Below are 13,733 nucleotides of genomic sequence, written 5' to 3' on the forward strand. Positions count from 1 at the left end.
ATGGTCTATGTTAGAATAGTTTTATAGATTTAAATCCTTTGATTCAAAATTAACCGCGAAGCCACCACGCACGCTTGCATAACGCCTGCAAAAGACCAGCGTTGTTGATTTTGTGCGTACTTTTAGGCCTTGTTTGGTATTGTATTTTTTAGTCACTACTGTTTTGGGTTTTTGAAAGTTTTGGCCTTGTTTGGTACTAGAATTTTTGTGGTGTTTTCTAAGGTATTATTTACTCTAAATTGGAAAACACTGGAAACTCCAAATGGTTGTTTGGTAGGAAAGGTATAGAAGGTATTATCACTAGTTTCCCCCCATAAAACACTCCATTTTGTACCAAATTAAAACACTTCTCGTACTTATGTTTTTTTTATAAAAAAACACTAGTGTTTTGTGTTTCTGCGAGTTTTGAGTGAATAACCAAACCACTCAAATATCAAAACACTAGTGTTTTTTTTAGAAGTGTTTTAATTTGTTTAAAAAATGAAGTGTTTTGTGAAGTAAAACTAGGGATAATCCCCTCTAAATCTTTGTACCAAACGATCATTTGGAGTTTCTAGTATTTTCTAATTTGAAGTGTATAATACCTTAAAAACAGAAGAAGAAAAAAAAACAGCAGTGCCAAACAAGGCCTTACCGTGTAATCGGTCTCGGTGTTTGAAAAGGAAAAAGAATGATCAGCTTCAACTAATTTGCGTGCGGCACCGTTGGATCACCCCATTTGCGTCGTCGATAGCGGAGAGCACGCGTCTTGCCCCAAATCCGAATATCCGATTAATCTCTCTTCCTAAATCCTAAAGAAATCAAACGGAGGACAAGACGACCTTGTCCCCAAGCTGCCAAGCACACCTCGCATCTCGGTAGCTCCGCAGTGCCGGCCGTGCTGTCCAAACTCCGTACCCACCACTTCACCCCGTCTCAACTCTCATCTGACTCCGCCTCGCCTTCTCCGGTCGCGACTCCTCGCCTGAAGCTGATCGGTCTCCCCGTCCCCCACCGGCGAGATGGAGCTGAAGCCCGGCATGTCGGCCTTCGTCACCGGCGGCGCCTCCGGCATCGGTGAGCCCCTCCTCTCCTAGTCTTTCCTCTGCGCGTCTGCGTCCGATTCGCGAATTTTTTTTTTGGCCCGGACGCGCCTTAAGCTGTTCGGCGTGTGTATTGCGATTGCGACGGGGTGGGGGATGATTAATTGCGCGTTGGCCTTTGATCTGGTTTTGTGCTTGTTTGGACCTGTTGGTGGGAGCTTGATGTGGGAACTGGGTAGGAGCGGATTAATTACGCTGGGTAGTACTTGAACTGGCGGTGATGAACTGATGGGTTCCTTTTTTTTTCTTTTTTTGAACTGATGGGTTCCTGTCTTGAAAGCCCGGACAATTGTCTTAGCTTTGTCCTAAGTCAAACTTCTTAATGTATGCATTTGGAGTCGTAGATGTTGGTAGATTTTTCTATAAACTTGGTCAAAGTTTAAGAAGTTTGAGTTAGGACAAAGGTAGTACTTTTTACATTTAGGAACGGGGGGAGTAGTAAATATGTCTTTCATGGTGTTCTGAACTTGTAATGTGATGTCCATGGAACTGTAATTGAAGGAGCGTGTTGTCACCTTTTTTATTCTTAACTTTATTACAGTGAAGGATTAAATTTAAATAACTTCCCGTTGTTTGTTCTTCTGTGCCTTTGTAATTTTTCACAATTAAGAGTTCTATGGAACGGTGGCGGCTGTGGTCCCTTTATAAGATGTGTACGCATCTAAGATCATGCCAGCACTTGTAAACTCCTAGCATAGAGTACTGAATACTACAAGCGCAAGTTCATCCTGTTAGTGATCTACAGTAATTGAAATGGTGGCAGCTGTGACCCCTCTGTAAGATGGTATGCTTGTAAGATGAAGTCAGCACTCATAAAGTTTGATCCTAGCATAGAGCTCTGAATACTAGAAGCATGAGTTTGTCCCATTTTTTATCTAGTTGATTGTGGGGAGGCTGAAGGACTACGATTTTAGTACATTGCGTTTACCATATTGACATTTGTTTTAATGTTTTCAAGGGAAGGCGCTTTGCCTCGCTTTTGCACAAAAGGGTCTATTTGTGACTGTGGTAGATTTCTCTGAAGAGAGTGGAAAGGAAGTTGCTTCACTAGTTCAACAGGAGAACAAGAAGTTCCATGGAGACCTGGGAGTGTCGTCTGCCATATTCATTAAGTGTGATGTTTCTAATACAGGTAAGAATTTTTATTGGGGAAGCAAGCAAGACAGTTAATTTGCTTGAGTACGTAATCCTTGAACTGTTTGTTGATGTCAATTGGAACTTTGGAAGCAAAAGTGCAAATATGAGAACTCAACTAATTGAACGGCATATCTCATAAGACTGGCAAATTGTGATAAGACAAATGTGACTCCATTAGCACATTAGATTTCTCAAGCATTGCATTCTCAGTAATATGTAATGCAATCCCATACCATTATAGACATGATTTATGTTCGCCGTTACATCTAATCTTTTGACTTCTAACTTGTAAGTACTAGCTGAAAAATACTGTGTAATGAAGCTACAGTGATTGTCCCTGCTATATATTTCAGAAATGTAACTAGTATCTAGCTCTACCACCTAATGCATCAATACAGTGTTTCTTGCCTTTGCTTATAGAACCATCAATTTTTTGAACCTAGCTTTATTCATTCGTTTTTATGTGTGTCAGAACATCAAAATAAATTCTCTTTGTTCTGGAACCCAGGTCATTTTCTTGTTGTAGTTGTAATCTTGTGATTTACTTTTTCACCATATGCAGATTACTTGCAGTACAGTTTCAAGTGTTAAATAAAAGCACGATTTTGCTTGCGCTTCAGGTTTGCTGTGATCCTGAAGTTACACTGTTTTGATATGCAGATGATCTTGCTGCTGCTTTTGGGAAACATGTAGATACATATGGTGGACTGGATATCTGCATTAATTGTGCTGGAATCGCGAACAATACATTAGTTTATGATGATAGATCTGATGGACTTAGGACATGGAGGCATGCCATAAATGTGAACCTTGTTGCTGTTATTGATGGTACTCGCATAGCAGTAAGTCTATCATTTCTATTGGAATAAAATTGTCATGTTATTTGTTCAGTCACTCAAACTGTTAACTTGTACTCCCTCGGATCCAGAATGTAAGTCTTTGGACAGTGGCACGGTCTTCAAGATGGTACTTTGACCATCTATTTTTGTACAAACATGTTGTCTCATAAAAATTATTGTACATTATAAAAGTCTATTTCATGATAAATTTGTTACTCCTTCCATTTTAAGATATAAATTATAAGGCACATAAAATTTCTCCTTAAAGTTTAACCAAGTTTAAATAAAAAATATCAACACCTAAAAACAAATAAATATCAGTAGATACACTGTAAAATATTTATATGCATATCATAGTGCATTGATTTGGCATCCTAGATGTTGATATTTTTCCCTATAAACTTGTCGAGACTTTAAAAAGTATGACTTAGGACAAAATTTATATTGCTTATATTTTGGAATGTAGGGAGTACTATCAATCTGGTGTTTTGGATGTTAGTAATTATTTCTATAAAATTTGACCGATGTAAATTCTGAAAGGTCTTGCATTTTTTATTGGATGTAGTCGTAATACTGAATGCTGTGTATTCTCTTTAATGCTTAGGCATATAAATATAATTTAAAATTGCACAGTCTTTCCTTATCTGTTGATCCAGTTGTTTAAGTGAAAAGAAGGTTTTATGTTCTTTGTTTTCATTAACCATTATTGGAGGAAGTTCAGAGGTATTGATTTTGTCTTAATGTGGATTGTCCTTATGGTTTCCTTGGGATCAAGAAGATGATGATATATTGTATCGATGGCAGTTATTGGAGTTTGAATTCTTCATTTGTGCAACAATTCAAAAGATGATATCAATTGCCAAATATGTTACTTATGTCTATTTCATCCAAATGCCATATGCACAAAACTTATAGCTGGATATCTTCACCAGAGTCAAATCATGCGATCCCTGAAGAAGCCTGGTGTCATAATCAATATTGGTTCAGCAGCGGGCCTTTATCCTATGTACGCCGATCCAATATATTCTGGGACAAAAGGTTCATACACTATCCAGTATATTCTTCTACCTTTTCTTCTCAGGCAGCTCATTACAGTGCCGTTGCAAGGCCAATTTGGATTCTAATTCTGAATGTTGATTTTGTGGAAAATAGCAATCTTGCTTTTTCTACATGGTCCAAGATATGTGCAATCACAACTTGCACACATGTTAGCATTTTGATCATATAGAATGTTAATAGTGCCACGCTGTAGCCACTAGCCAGCCAGACTTTCCGATATTAACTTTATATTCCTTCTTTATATTGTATGATATGTTTGAAGCTTGTGTGCACTGTGTGATCTCAAATTTCATTTTTTGGCAGGTGGTGTTGTTATGTTTACACGATCACTTGCTCCATTGAAACGCCATGGTGTTCGTGTGAATGTGCTGTGCCCTGAGGTATTAATGAAGGACCGATTAATGAATTGCATGACAGGAGGCACATAATATAACATGATTATTTGTTTGTTTTTTTACTGCATATTGAGTTTGCATTCACTGAAGTAGTTTAGCTAGCGCTGTGTGTATACTTTTGTCCTAATCTCGTGAGAATCTGCTGATAGGTTTTATAGTCTGTCAAGATATTAACTTGACAATGGTACGGTAGGACAGGATGTTTACTTCATTGACCTCATTAACAAGGCAGTGTGACTATTTTCTCAGGTACCAGGGACATACTGTATAACTTTTAGGGCCACTATGCATACATGAAATCTTAGATAATTCTATCTTTTTGCTCGAGGTAAATCCATATTGACATGTAGTTGAGCTAAACTGCAAAATCAACTAACTGGGCCAAATGCCCCAATTTATCAATAATTTCATCTTAGAAAAAAACTGAGAATATGGACAATTTGATGCAATTTACATGGATTAGCATATAATTTAGAATCTAAGAAGTAACTATTGCAGACAGATTAGGATATCATTTTGTCTCATTATTAACAGCTGGAAGGGACCAAGGTAATGATTATCTTTCATGTGTTATTTCTGGACTGATTTATGCAGTTTGTTCAAACTAATATGGCTGAGCAAATAAATCGCAAAATAGTAGATGCAACTGGCGGATTCATGAAGATGGAGGAAATTATTAATGGTACGTCATCTCTCATCTGTTTAAGCTGTAACTAAGCATGTCTTCGGATTTGAGCTTTTGAAACCACAATTTATGTTTCACGATTACTGCATGGTACTTTTGGGCCTGTGATGAATTGTTTGAATGTTATTTGAGATGTGTTGGTTTAAATGATGAGAATTAGCATGGGCATAGATCTTTTATAAAACTTTTATGAGTTTATTAATTAAATCGTATAAGATACATAGCTCACTTGGGTCTTCAAGCTTGATTACTTTAGTTTAGGTCCTCCAATTTGTATAAGTGAGTAATGGCAGGGAAAACTTTGCATTGTTAGCAGAGATGGTTGACATGCAAGTATGAAATCACCAGAACCTGGTTTTCTTGGGAATATCACGCGCTGAAAGGCCTGTTAGTTTGTCAAACCAATGAGTCCTAAACATTTATTTTATCTATATTCTGTTTAGATATCAATTGATGACAGCTTGACCAACTGAATGTGGGAATGGATCAATGGGATGTCAGTTGACGAGATTCAAAAAATATGGGGTGGGTTGCCAATTTGCAAATATCAAAAGGCTAAAGGTCTAAAGTCTAAACTGTAAATTCTTGTACGTGTGGTTTCCACCCGCCATGACTTCCTTATACCTGTTTAACGACCTAGAATTTAGGTATCTACTGTGATAGGGACATATCATCCCTTGCATATGTTGTTCTCTCATTTTCTTTTAATGTTATCTGAAAAGAACCCCTTTCATTTTTGTTAGGTGCATTTGAACTTATAAAAGATGAGAGCAAGGCTGGTGCTTGCCTTTGGATAACTAAACGAAGAGGTATGGAATACTGGCCAACATCGGAGGAACAAAGAAAATATCTGTTGAATTATACGAAGTCAAAAAGAACAATAACAAAGAATGCATTTCCTGGCATCCAAATACCTGAGTTCTTTGAGAAGATGTAAGTAGTCCTCAGCCCTGCTATGATATATTAATCCATTTCTAAGCACTTGTGGAATATGCTCAAGTAAACAACAACCTCCTAATCCCAGTATTTTATTAAGTTGTTCTTGTATGTATCCTTCCTAAAATTGTGAATGTCACTGATTCAATCCGTTAAACAGAAAGGGAAAAACTTTTAGATACGTGATTTTCATAGCACTGCAGTATTTTCCAACAAAAAAAAGTGTTTTCATGGTAGATCTCAAAAAGAAAGAAGTGTTGTATACCCCAGCTAACATATTTACCATGCCACCGTACTGGCATACTCTCTAGAGAAGTCCTTTCGAGTTTGAGAACACTGGTCTCAGAATTATTTTACTATTTTCATCCATGGATCGTGGGTTGAAGGCAAATCTCTGATATTCTGATATGTGTTCTAGTGTTCTTTTCTAACTTCTAAGTTTGTTAATTCTCAGCGCTTGCTTTTGCTAGTAGAACGTGACCAAATGGCTGAGCATTGACTGTAACGTTAGTTACATTTGTCATATGCACTTGAAAGCTGACATACGTAGAAAACACCCTTAATTTTTGTTTTGTAACGATCTCTCTGATTATGCAGTAATTAGATATTGTATTATGTACTCTTTTACGTCTAAAATTGGATAACTGCAAAATGATCTTCATTACGCTGTCTGAATTTCCATTGAATGCTGTTTCTTAAAGGTGATATGAATGCCAGTTTCTGAAATCTATGCTGTATATGACCTGTGATGTCTCAATATAATATGTCCTTAGAGGTAGCCCAGCAAAAGTATCCAAAACTGATTTAGCACTACGTAAGATCAGATGTCAACACGGTATTGCTTGTCAGTCATGTTTCGCATGCTAGAAAATTCCTGTAATGGCAAGACCCTTTCAATTACTATGTTTCACACACTGGAAATTCAATATTCGCTTTGATTTATTAATGACTGTCTCAATGATTTTGTAGAGTTGTTCACACGCTCAGCCATAATTTCCGCAATGCTACAAGACTTGATCGTGTGCGATTGAGATTGCCCATTGAACCACAAAATGTGCTAGTTAAAATAATATATGCTGGCGTAAATGCTAGTGATGTAAGTCCTTGGATTTGTATTCCAATTCCTTCTCTTCCTGGATGATTAACTTTTGGAAGTTTTTAATGGTGTCTTGCAGGTAAACTACAGCTCTGGGCGTTATTTCAGTGGTAGTGCTAAAGAAACTGCTGCACGCCTTCCATTTGATGCTGGTTTTGAGGTGATTGATGTTCTCACATGTTATGTTAATTTTATGCTCAATGTTTGATAATGTTTTTAAGATCTTTACTTACACCATTGTTCTAAGTTTCTGACAGCACAGCATATGCATCCATCTTTTGACTCCAGAATTCATGCGATAGGGATATGAGATAAAAAAAGCTACTGAGTTACTATAAATGATTTTTGGATCCATCTATATGCTTAATACACTTATGGCTGCCATTATTCGTAGCAAACCAACTGCAGATTTGCAGTTCATCCAAACGAAATCTTTTAACCAATAGCGGGCAAATAATGTTATTTTTTTGCATATTTATTAAGAATTCCTGATCATAACAATGCCACTGATAGTTCAGTGTGAACTAATTGTAGTATGAACTCGCTCACAGCAGTGGGCGGGGTTTACGAGTCAAAGAATCGAGTTGAGTTTCTGGGTTACTAGCTCATAGACTAGTCACGACTAGTACTCAACTAGTTGATGATTTGTTTGTTGACATGCTACAAATATCACACTAGTCTACTACACTACAAATTTGGAGGGAGGGAAACAAAAGTGGCTCATGCTGGATCAGAAGCACATCATCTTACTATCAGATTGTCAGAGGCAAATGTAAGCAACTATTTTCTGAATCAGAACTCAGAAGTAAATCATCACTTCACGAGCAGATGCCACACACAATTAGGGCTTTGTTTGCTGTTTATGAACTGTGCTGTGCGTAATTTATTTACAATTATTTGCAAAAAAAATAACCACAGAAGTAGGAATTTTTTGGTTAAACAAATGGCAAAATAGGTAAAAACTGGTTAGACAAATGAGCTCACTAAAATCCACCTTAATGCCAAACAGAGCCGAACACAAGTACAAGGACATGCTCCACATACTTGATACAGAAAATAAAAATCTATGGGACGGGGTCTCACATCCCACCTGTGAGGCCCTTTCCCAAATAACTCCACCTGGTCCTTTAAAAATTGTTCTGCACTAATTCATACTGAAACCATAGTCAGATCTGATTCTTGAGTGAAACTCTCATTAAATCGGAGTGAGTGAAACCAACTGAAATATAAAACGGTAATAAAATCGGAGTGAGATTTGAAACAGGAGTTAAACCTAAGTGAACCTCGATTAAATATCAAACTGTTGTGAAACAGGAGTTAAACTGAAGTGAAGTGGGAACTAAATCCCAGCGAAATAGAGATTGCTGTGCTGGCAGTTGTATTAGATGGCACCGTCATGGAGGGGGATTTTGCTATGCATTGAGATTTGAGAGGAGTGGTCAGATGGTCGTTTAGTCCAAACAGTCGAGTTGAGATGTCTATTCGAGATGTCCAGCTGAGACCCAGTTACCAACTCATAAATTAATCTTAATCGTGTGACTTCATCATCGCAGGCCCACCAGTTTTGTTTTGAGAAATTACTGATTGGTTTCTTTCTTTTCTTAATTGGTTTTCCATACCGATCAGTTCATATAGATCTAATCTGATTGGTTTCTAACAAGTCTGGACCCTACGTTAACTTTTGACAAATCTGGACACATAATACAAAAAACAAGAAATCATGCTCATAACTCTTTGTGTTGTGATCGACTGAATCACGATTAAACTACAGCTGGTACTTTAAGAAAAATATAGAACAGCAACATGCTACATATTTCATCAATTTTTTTGCACTTCTTATATTTATATGATGTTGCTACACTGCCTTATGATGCTTAAATAAGTTGCTGCCATAAATTAGGAAATTCTCATGAGATCTTAATATATGCAGGCTGTGGGAATTGTCGCTTCTGTTGGAGATGCAGTCAGCCATATCAAAGTCGGTAGTCCTGTGGCTCTTATGACTTTTGGGAGCTATGCTGAATTTACGCTGGTACTGCAGTCTATGCCCACGTCATTTTGTTAATAAAAAATTACCAACCAATCCTTGTCCTTCGTTGAGTGAAATGATCTCCAGCCTTTTGAATTTTTTACTTTTGAATATTATTACCTCTGTCAGTTTCAATTTTTTTGTCTTTACATCTTCCCGATGAAAGGTTCCAGCCAAACATCTTCTTCCTGTGCCAAGACCAGACCCTGAGGTCGTTGCTATGCTAACATCAGGATTGACTGCATCAATTTCTCTTGAAAAGGTTATCTTGATACACAGTTCATTTTCTTTTTGTTGTATGCCATGTGGCTATGACCTCATATTTAGTGAACCAAAATTTAAGTTCAGTTTTATAATATATCTTACTTACGGATCTGATCTAAGTTCATCTCTGCTGCCTTAGGCAGGTCAAATGACATCTGGACAAGTTGTTTTAGTTACAGCAGCTGCTGGTGGAACAGGGCAATTTGCTGTTCAGGTTAGCTGATGCTACTTTGATCCTAGTAATATGACTTTTTTATATAATGCTCAATTTTTCATCTGTTTCAACAGTTTATTTAGGAGGTATTTAATTATTGAAATTACCGTTTGAAACTTGCACAAGACTATTTCATAATTAACTAGCATTTGGGGACATGTTTTGGTCATCCATCCATATGATATTTCCTGGACATGGGAAGGTTCTCTCTTTTGTTTGTATGTTATTCAGTTTTATTAAGCGCTGTTATAGAATTTAGTACTGGACCATATTTCTATAGTTCTAAGTGTTTTTTCTGTCACTTCACTAGCTCGCAAAACTAGCTGGCAACAAGGTTGTTGCCACATGTGGTGGCGAAAGTAAAGCTGCACTTCTGGCTTCCTTAGGAGTTGATCGAGTTATTAACTACCAGCATGAAAAGATCAAAGATGTAAGCTTTCTTCTGGCCCTACTTTTCATACTTTCAAATGCGATTTTGTTATAATGTGTTGCTTGTGTGCTCATGTATATTTTTGTAGCATATCATTTCATATTTGTAATCTTACATAAATGTTCTGGATATATTGTCTAGCTCATATACCCACTATTTTTGTGTGTTTGTATATGATCTCTTCTTACCAGGATAGAATCTTCCAAGCAATGTACTTCTTACACTGTTATAGCTTTTCACGTGCCGTAGATGATGCACAATGTTTGCTTCTCAATATGTTCAGTAATTATCTATTTTGAATGTTTGTTTCCAGGTTCTGAAAAAAGAGTTTCCAAGAGGTGTAGATATCATATATGAATCTGTAGGTGGAGAAATGTTTGATTTGTGCTTAAATGCACTCGCAGTCCATGGACGTCTCGTTGTAATTGGTATGATCTCTCAGGTAATGTTGGCAGCTTCTGGAAATTATGTTTGTTTGAATTATTAGCTGGGAATATGAAAATATTGGTGAAAAGCTTACCTGCATAGGTAATAGTCACAGTAACTGTGGTTGCTTTATGATTGATATATTCATTTAGTGGAGTGAAGAATCATTCTCCTGACAATATTATGAAGCTTCCTTGCTAACTGTTTATATACATCGGGCGATCATGCATCTACATTTAAAATTGGAGACATGGAGCGCGCCTAGGAAAGTTCTTTGATCTATTGTGAACTATCTTAATTAGTGTCGGTTGTTCCTGTTTTCCCTTATAGCTGATTTTATCAAGTATCATATAGCCTATGATTGAACTGATACCAACTGGTAGTGAACAACTTTGATATTTTTTCAGTATCAAGGAGAGGAGGGATGGAAGCCTAAGAATTACACTGGACTGTGTGAGAAGATTCTTGCTAAAAGTCAAACTGTGGTATGTGTGCACAGAACACCTTAACTTCTTGGTTGGCATTTACTGCCTTTGGCTTTGTCCATTCAATAAACCAAGCAGGAAACTGCTAAGAAAGTTGATCCAAAACTTGTATTCTCATAGACCCAGATCATCAAGTAAATTCTAGCTTTTGGATCTGGTTACAAAGAAATAATGGACAGCTGTGTTTAAACTTTGTTGTATGGTCTATGAATACCTCATGAGTTCCCTCGGCAAGAATTAAAGAACAAAGTTCCCTCAGTAATGTGTGGGGGCATCCAGCCAGTTCTTACGTAGTATTATAAATTTGTTGATGTTCATTTAGCCCATCAGAAATATCAGAGCAAGCATGGTACTGAGTTCATTTTTTGGTTACTATGTTCGGAAAAATCGGGTTACAAAGCAATAGACGAGCACCAAGATTTAGCTATTTGTGGAATTTCTTTATGTAGGTTTAGGTTTAGAAATACCACTTCTTAATACAGTAACAGATATGAAACTTTCCAGAAGCTACAACTACAACTACTTCTACTTGCTCAAAACTTATATGCACACTTCATAAACTGTACAAGATAGCTGTTAAGATGTATGGATAGATTTGGATGAATAGAACCCTGTCCTAGTGTATTCTTTAGAACTATGGGCTCCATACCTGTCTCAAAACATTACAAACTGTTTCCTTTCTGATTTCAGGCTGGATTTTTCCTGGTTCAGCATGCTCATATGTGGCAAGATCATCTTGACAAACTATTTGAGTTGTATGCCTCTGGAAAGCTAAAGGTATGCTTCACAGTATATCTTTGCTACTTTGTGTGATGACAGTTAAAAACTTGTGGGTTTTTGGATCTTTTGATACATACTCTAATTTACCTTGCCAGTTGTTGGTCATTATTAAACTATGTACTTTTCACAAGTCAAACAATTGCCAAAATATGAGCAAGCAATGATGTGGCTTGCCAATGCTGTTCCCTCATGTCATGAAGGAGGGGTACTGCCATGCTGGGGTTGATTATCTTTTCAAGTATTTCATCACCAATTTTGCAACCTTTGCTTTCGCCTTGGCAAGAATATTGCCTATTTAATTTTGGCAACAGGCCAAAGGATCACCAAATCCAAATTGCTTGGGTATTACTGTTTTTTTTTCTTTCTTTTCAAAAAGGAAGGCAAAACCTCTTGGGCTCTCGGCCTCTGCATCCTCGGATGGGCACAGATATATTTTATTAAAAAGATGCCAGACATCAAGGCCGAACACATCGGCTTACAAATAAAAATAAAAATTTGGAGGCATATTTTTTAGTCTGGTCTCATGATAGCCATCTTCTTAATGTTATCCTCACACGAAAAAAAAAGTTGCTCCATAATATTATTTTAAACGAGGAAAACACAACACACGTCAGTTCACCTGAGTACTATCACCAGCCTACTTAGTTCTCTAATGAAGGGTTTATTGTGGGCTGAGCTATTTTTCCTTGTTATGTCCCAGTTTCCTATTTAGTTTCCCGTTAGATTACCTCAGTATGGTAATTGCCATTCTGTCACCTCTCCCTGCACCGAGCAATTGCTCCTTACCGCATAGAATCATACTACACAGGTATGTGGTTGTTTCTCCTTCTGACGTAGTTTTACATATCAAATCATATACAACAGGTTTCTCTTGACCCTAAGAAATTCTTGGGTGTTGCTTCCGCGGTGGATGCTGTAGAGTATCTTCATTCTGGCAAGAGTGTTGGCAAGGTACTGTTGTCTCTATAACAACAAACGAGCCTACTCTCGTCTACTCTTTCTTTCCTTTTCTTTTTTGACGAAATGCAACAGCGCTGCTTCCATTAAAGTTAAGAGGTTGATTTCAAATTACAACCTTATTGCTTACAACATGAGAATTTAGAAGCTCTCGGTCTTTGCTACTCTAATGCAGCTTACCATTTTTCATCTGGAACTTTTCAGGTCGTTGTCTGCATTGATCCATCATACAGCCAGACCCTTGCTAAGCTGTAGTCTGTTGTGTGCAGACATGAGATGCGTCATGTTTCATCATCGCGAAGTATGACGCAGCAAATGCGTACATTAGAGGAGCACAGTGCGTGCACATAGAGCGTAGTTGCGTGAAGTCAAGTGTGCAGCTCGGTTGTCTGATTAGTTTGTATTGCAGACAGTATAGAAATCGAATAAGTTTATACGTGAGGGCAGACAGTATATGGAAATCAAATAAGTTTATACGTGAGGGCAGACAGTATATGGAAATCAAATAAGTTTATATAATCACAGATACTAGAATTATGTTGGAGTAAATTGCTCGGTCCAGTGGTTACGCTGTCCTTCATGTTCACTGTAAAACATATCTTGAATAGCTAGAAATGTTTATAGGTGGTTTGTTTGGCATAACCTTGGGGCCGAATGGTTGATGCGCTCGTGTACTCTGGGGTCATTCACGTGATCATAGATTTAAAAAAACAGTGTGTAATTTCTTTACTCTACAAAAGGCTCAATTAGTGACGGCAGTCTGTAATGATCACGTAACTTGACTCAAATTACTAAGATGGGGATGAATATTGATGATATGATCTACTAGATAATAATACAAAATTCTCTTTGTATATGTATTTTAATTTTTTAGTCTCTTAACAATGTAAATGTATTATGCTAGTAATTAATATTATCT

General features: G+C 37.2%; 1 protein-coding gene across 1 annotated transcript; it reads left to right on the forward strand.

Moving 5' to 3' along the window:
• The first annotated feature begins 788 nt into the window (after nt 1–788).
• LOC100822589 (prostaglandin reductase-3) lies at nt 789–13,670 on the forward strand. Its single transcript, XM_003578191.4, has 18 exons — nt 789–1,056; nt 2,041–2,214; nt 2,880–3,061; nt 3,991–4,096; nt 4,421–4,497; nt 5,107–5,194; nt 5,941–6,130; nt 7,103–7,229; nt 7,309–7,389; nt 9,160–9,261; nt 9,425–9,520; nt 9,662–9,736; nt 10,047–10,166; nt 10,480–10,608; nt 11,000–11,077; nt 11,768–11,854; nt 12,722–12,808; nt 13,019–13,670. The coding sequence occupies exons 1-18, from the start codon at nt 1,002–1,004 to the stop codon at nt 13,067–13,069; spliced, it is 1,905 nt and encodes a 634-aa protein (XP_003578239.1). The 5' UTR covers nt 789–1,001; the 3' UTR covers nt 13,070–13,670.
• Nucleotides 13,671–13,733: the final 63 nt, after the last annotated feature.

This window comes from Brachypodium distachyon, chromosome 4 (assembly GCF_000005505.3).
Source record: "Brachypodium distachyon strain Bd21 chromosome 4, Brachypodium_distachyon_v3.0, whole genome shotgun sequence".
NCBI lineage: Eukaryota > Viridiplantae > Streptophyta > Magnoliopsida > Poales > Poaceae > Brachypodium > Brachypodium distachyon.

Excerpts from the sequence above, each read along its gene's own strand:
- LOC100822589 (XM_003578191.4), top strand. The coding sequence starts at position 1,002 with ATGGAGCTGAAGCCCGGCATGTCGGCCTTCGTCACCGGCGGCGCCTCC. Across the intron at positions 3,062-3,990 it reads TTGATGGTACTCGCATAGCA|AGTCAAATCATGCGATCCCT; the intron begins GTAAGTCTATCA and ends TATCTTCACCAG. Across the intron at positions 10,167-10,479 it reads AGCATGAAAAGATCAAAGAT|GTTCTGAAAAAAGAGTTTCC; the intron begins GTAAGCTTTCTT and ends GTTTGTTTCCAG.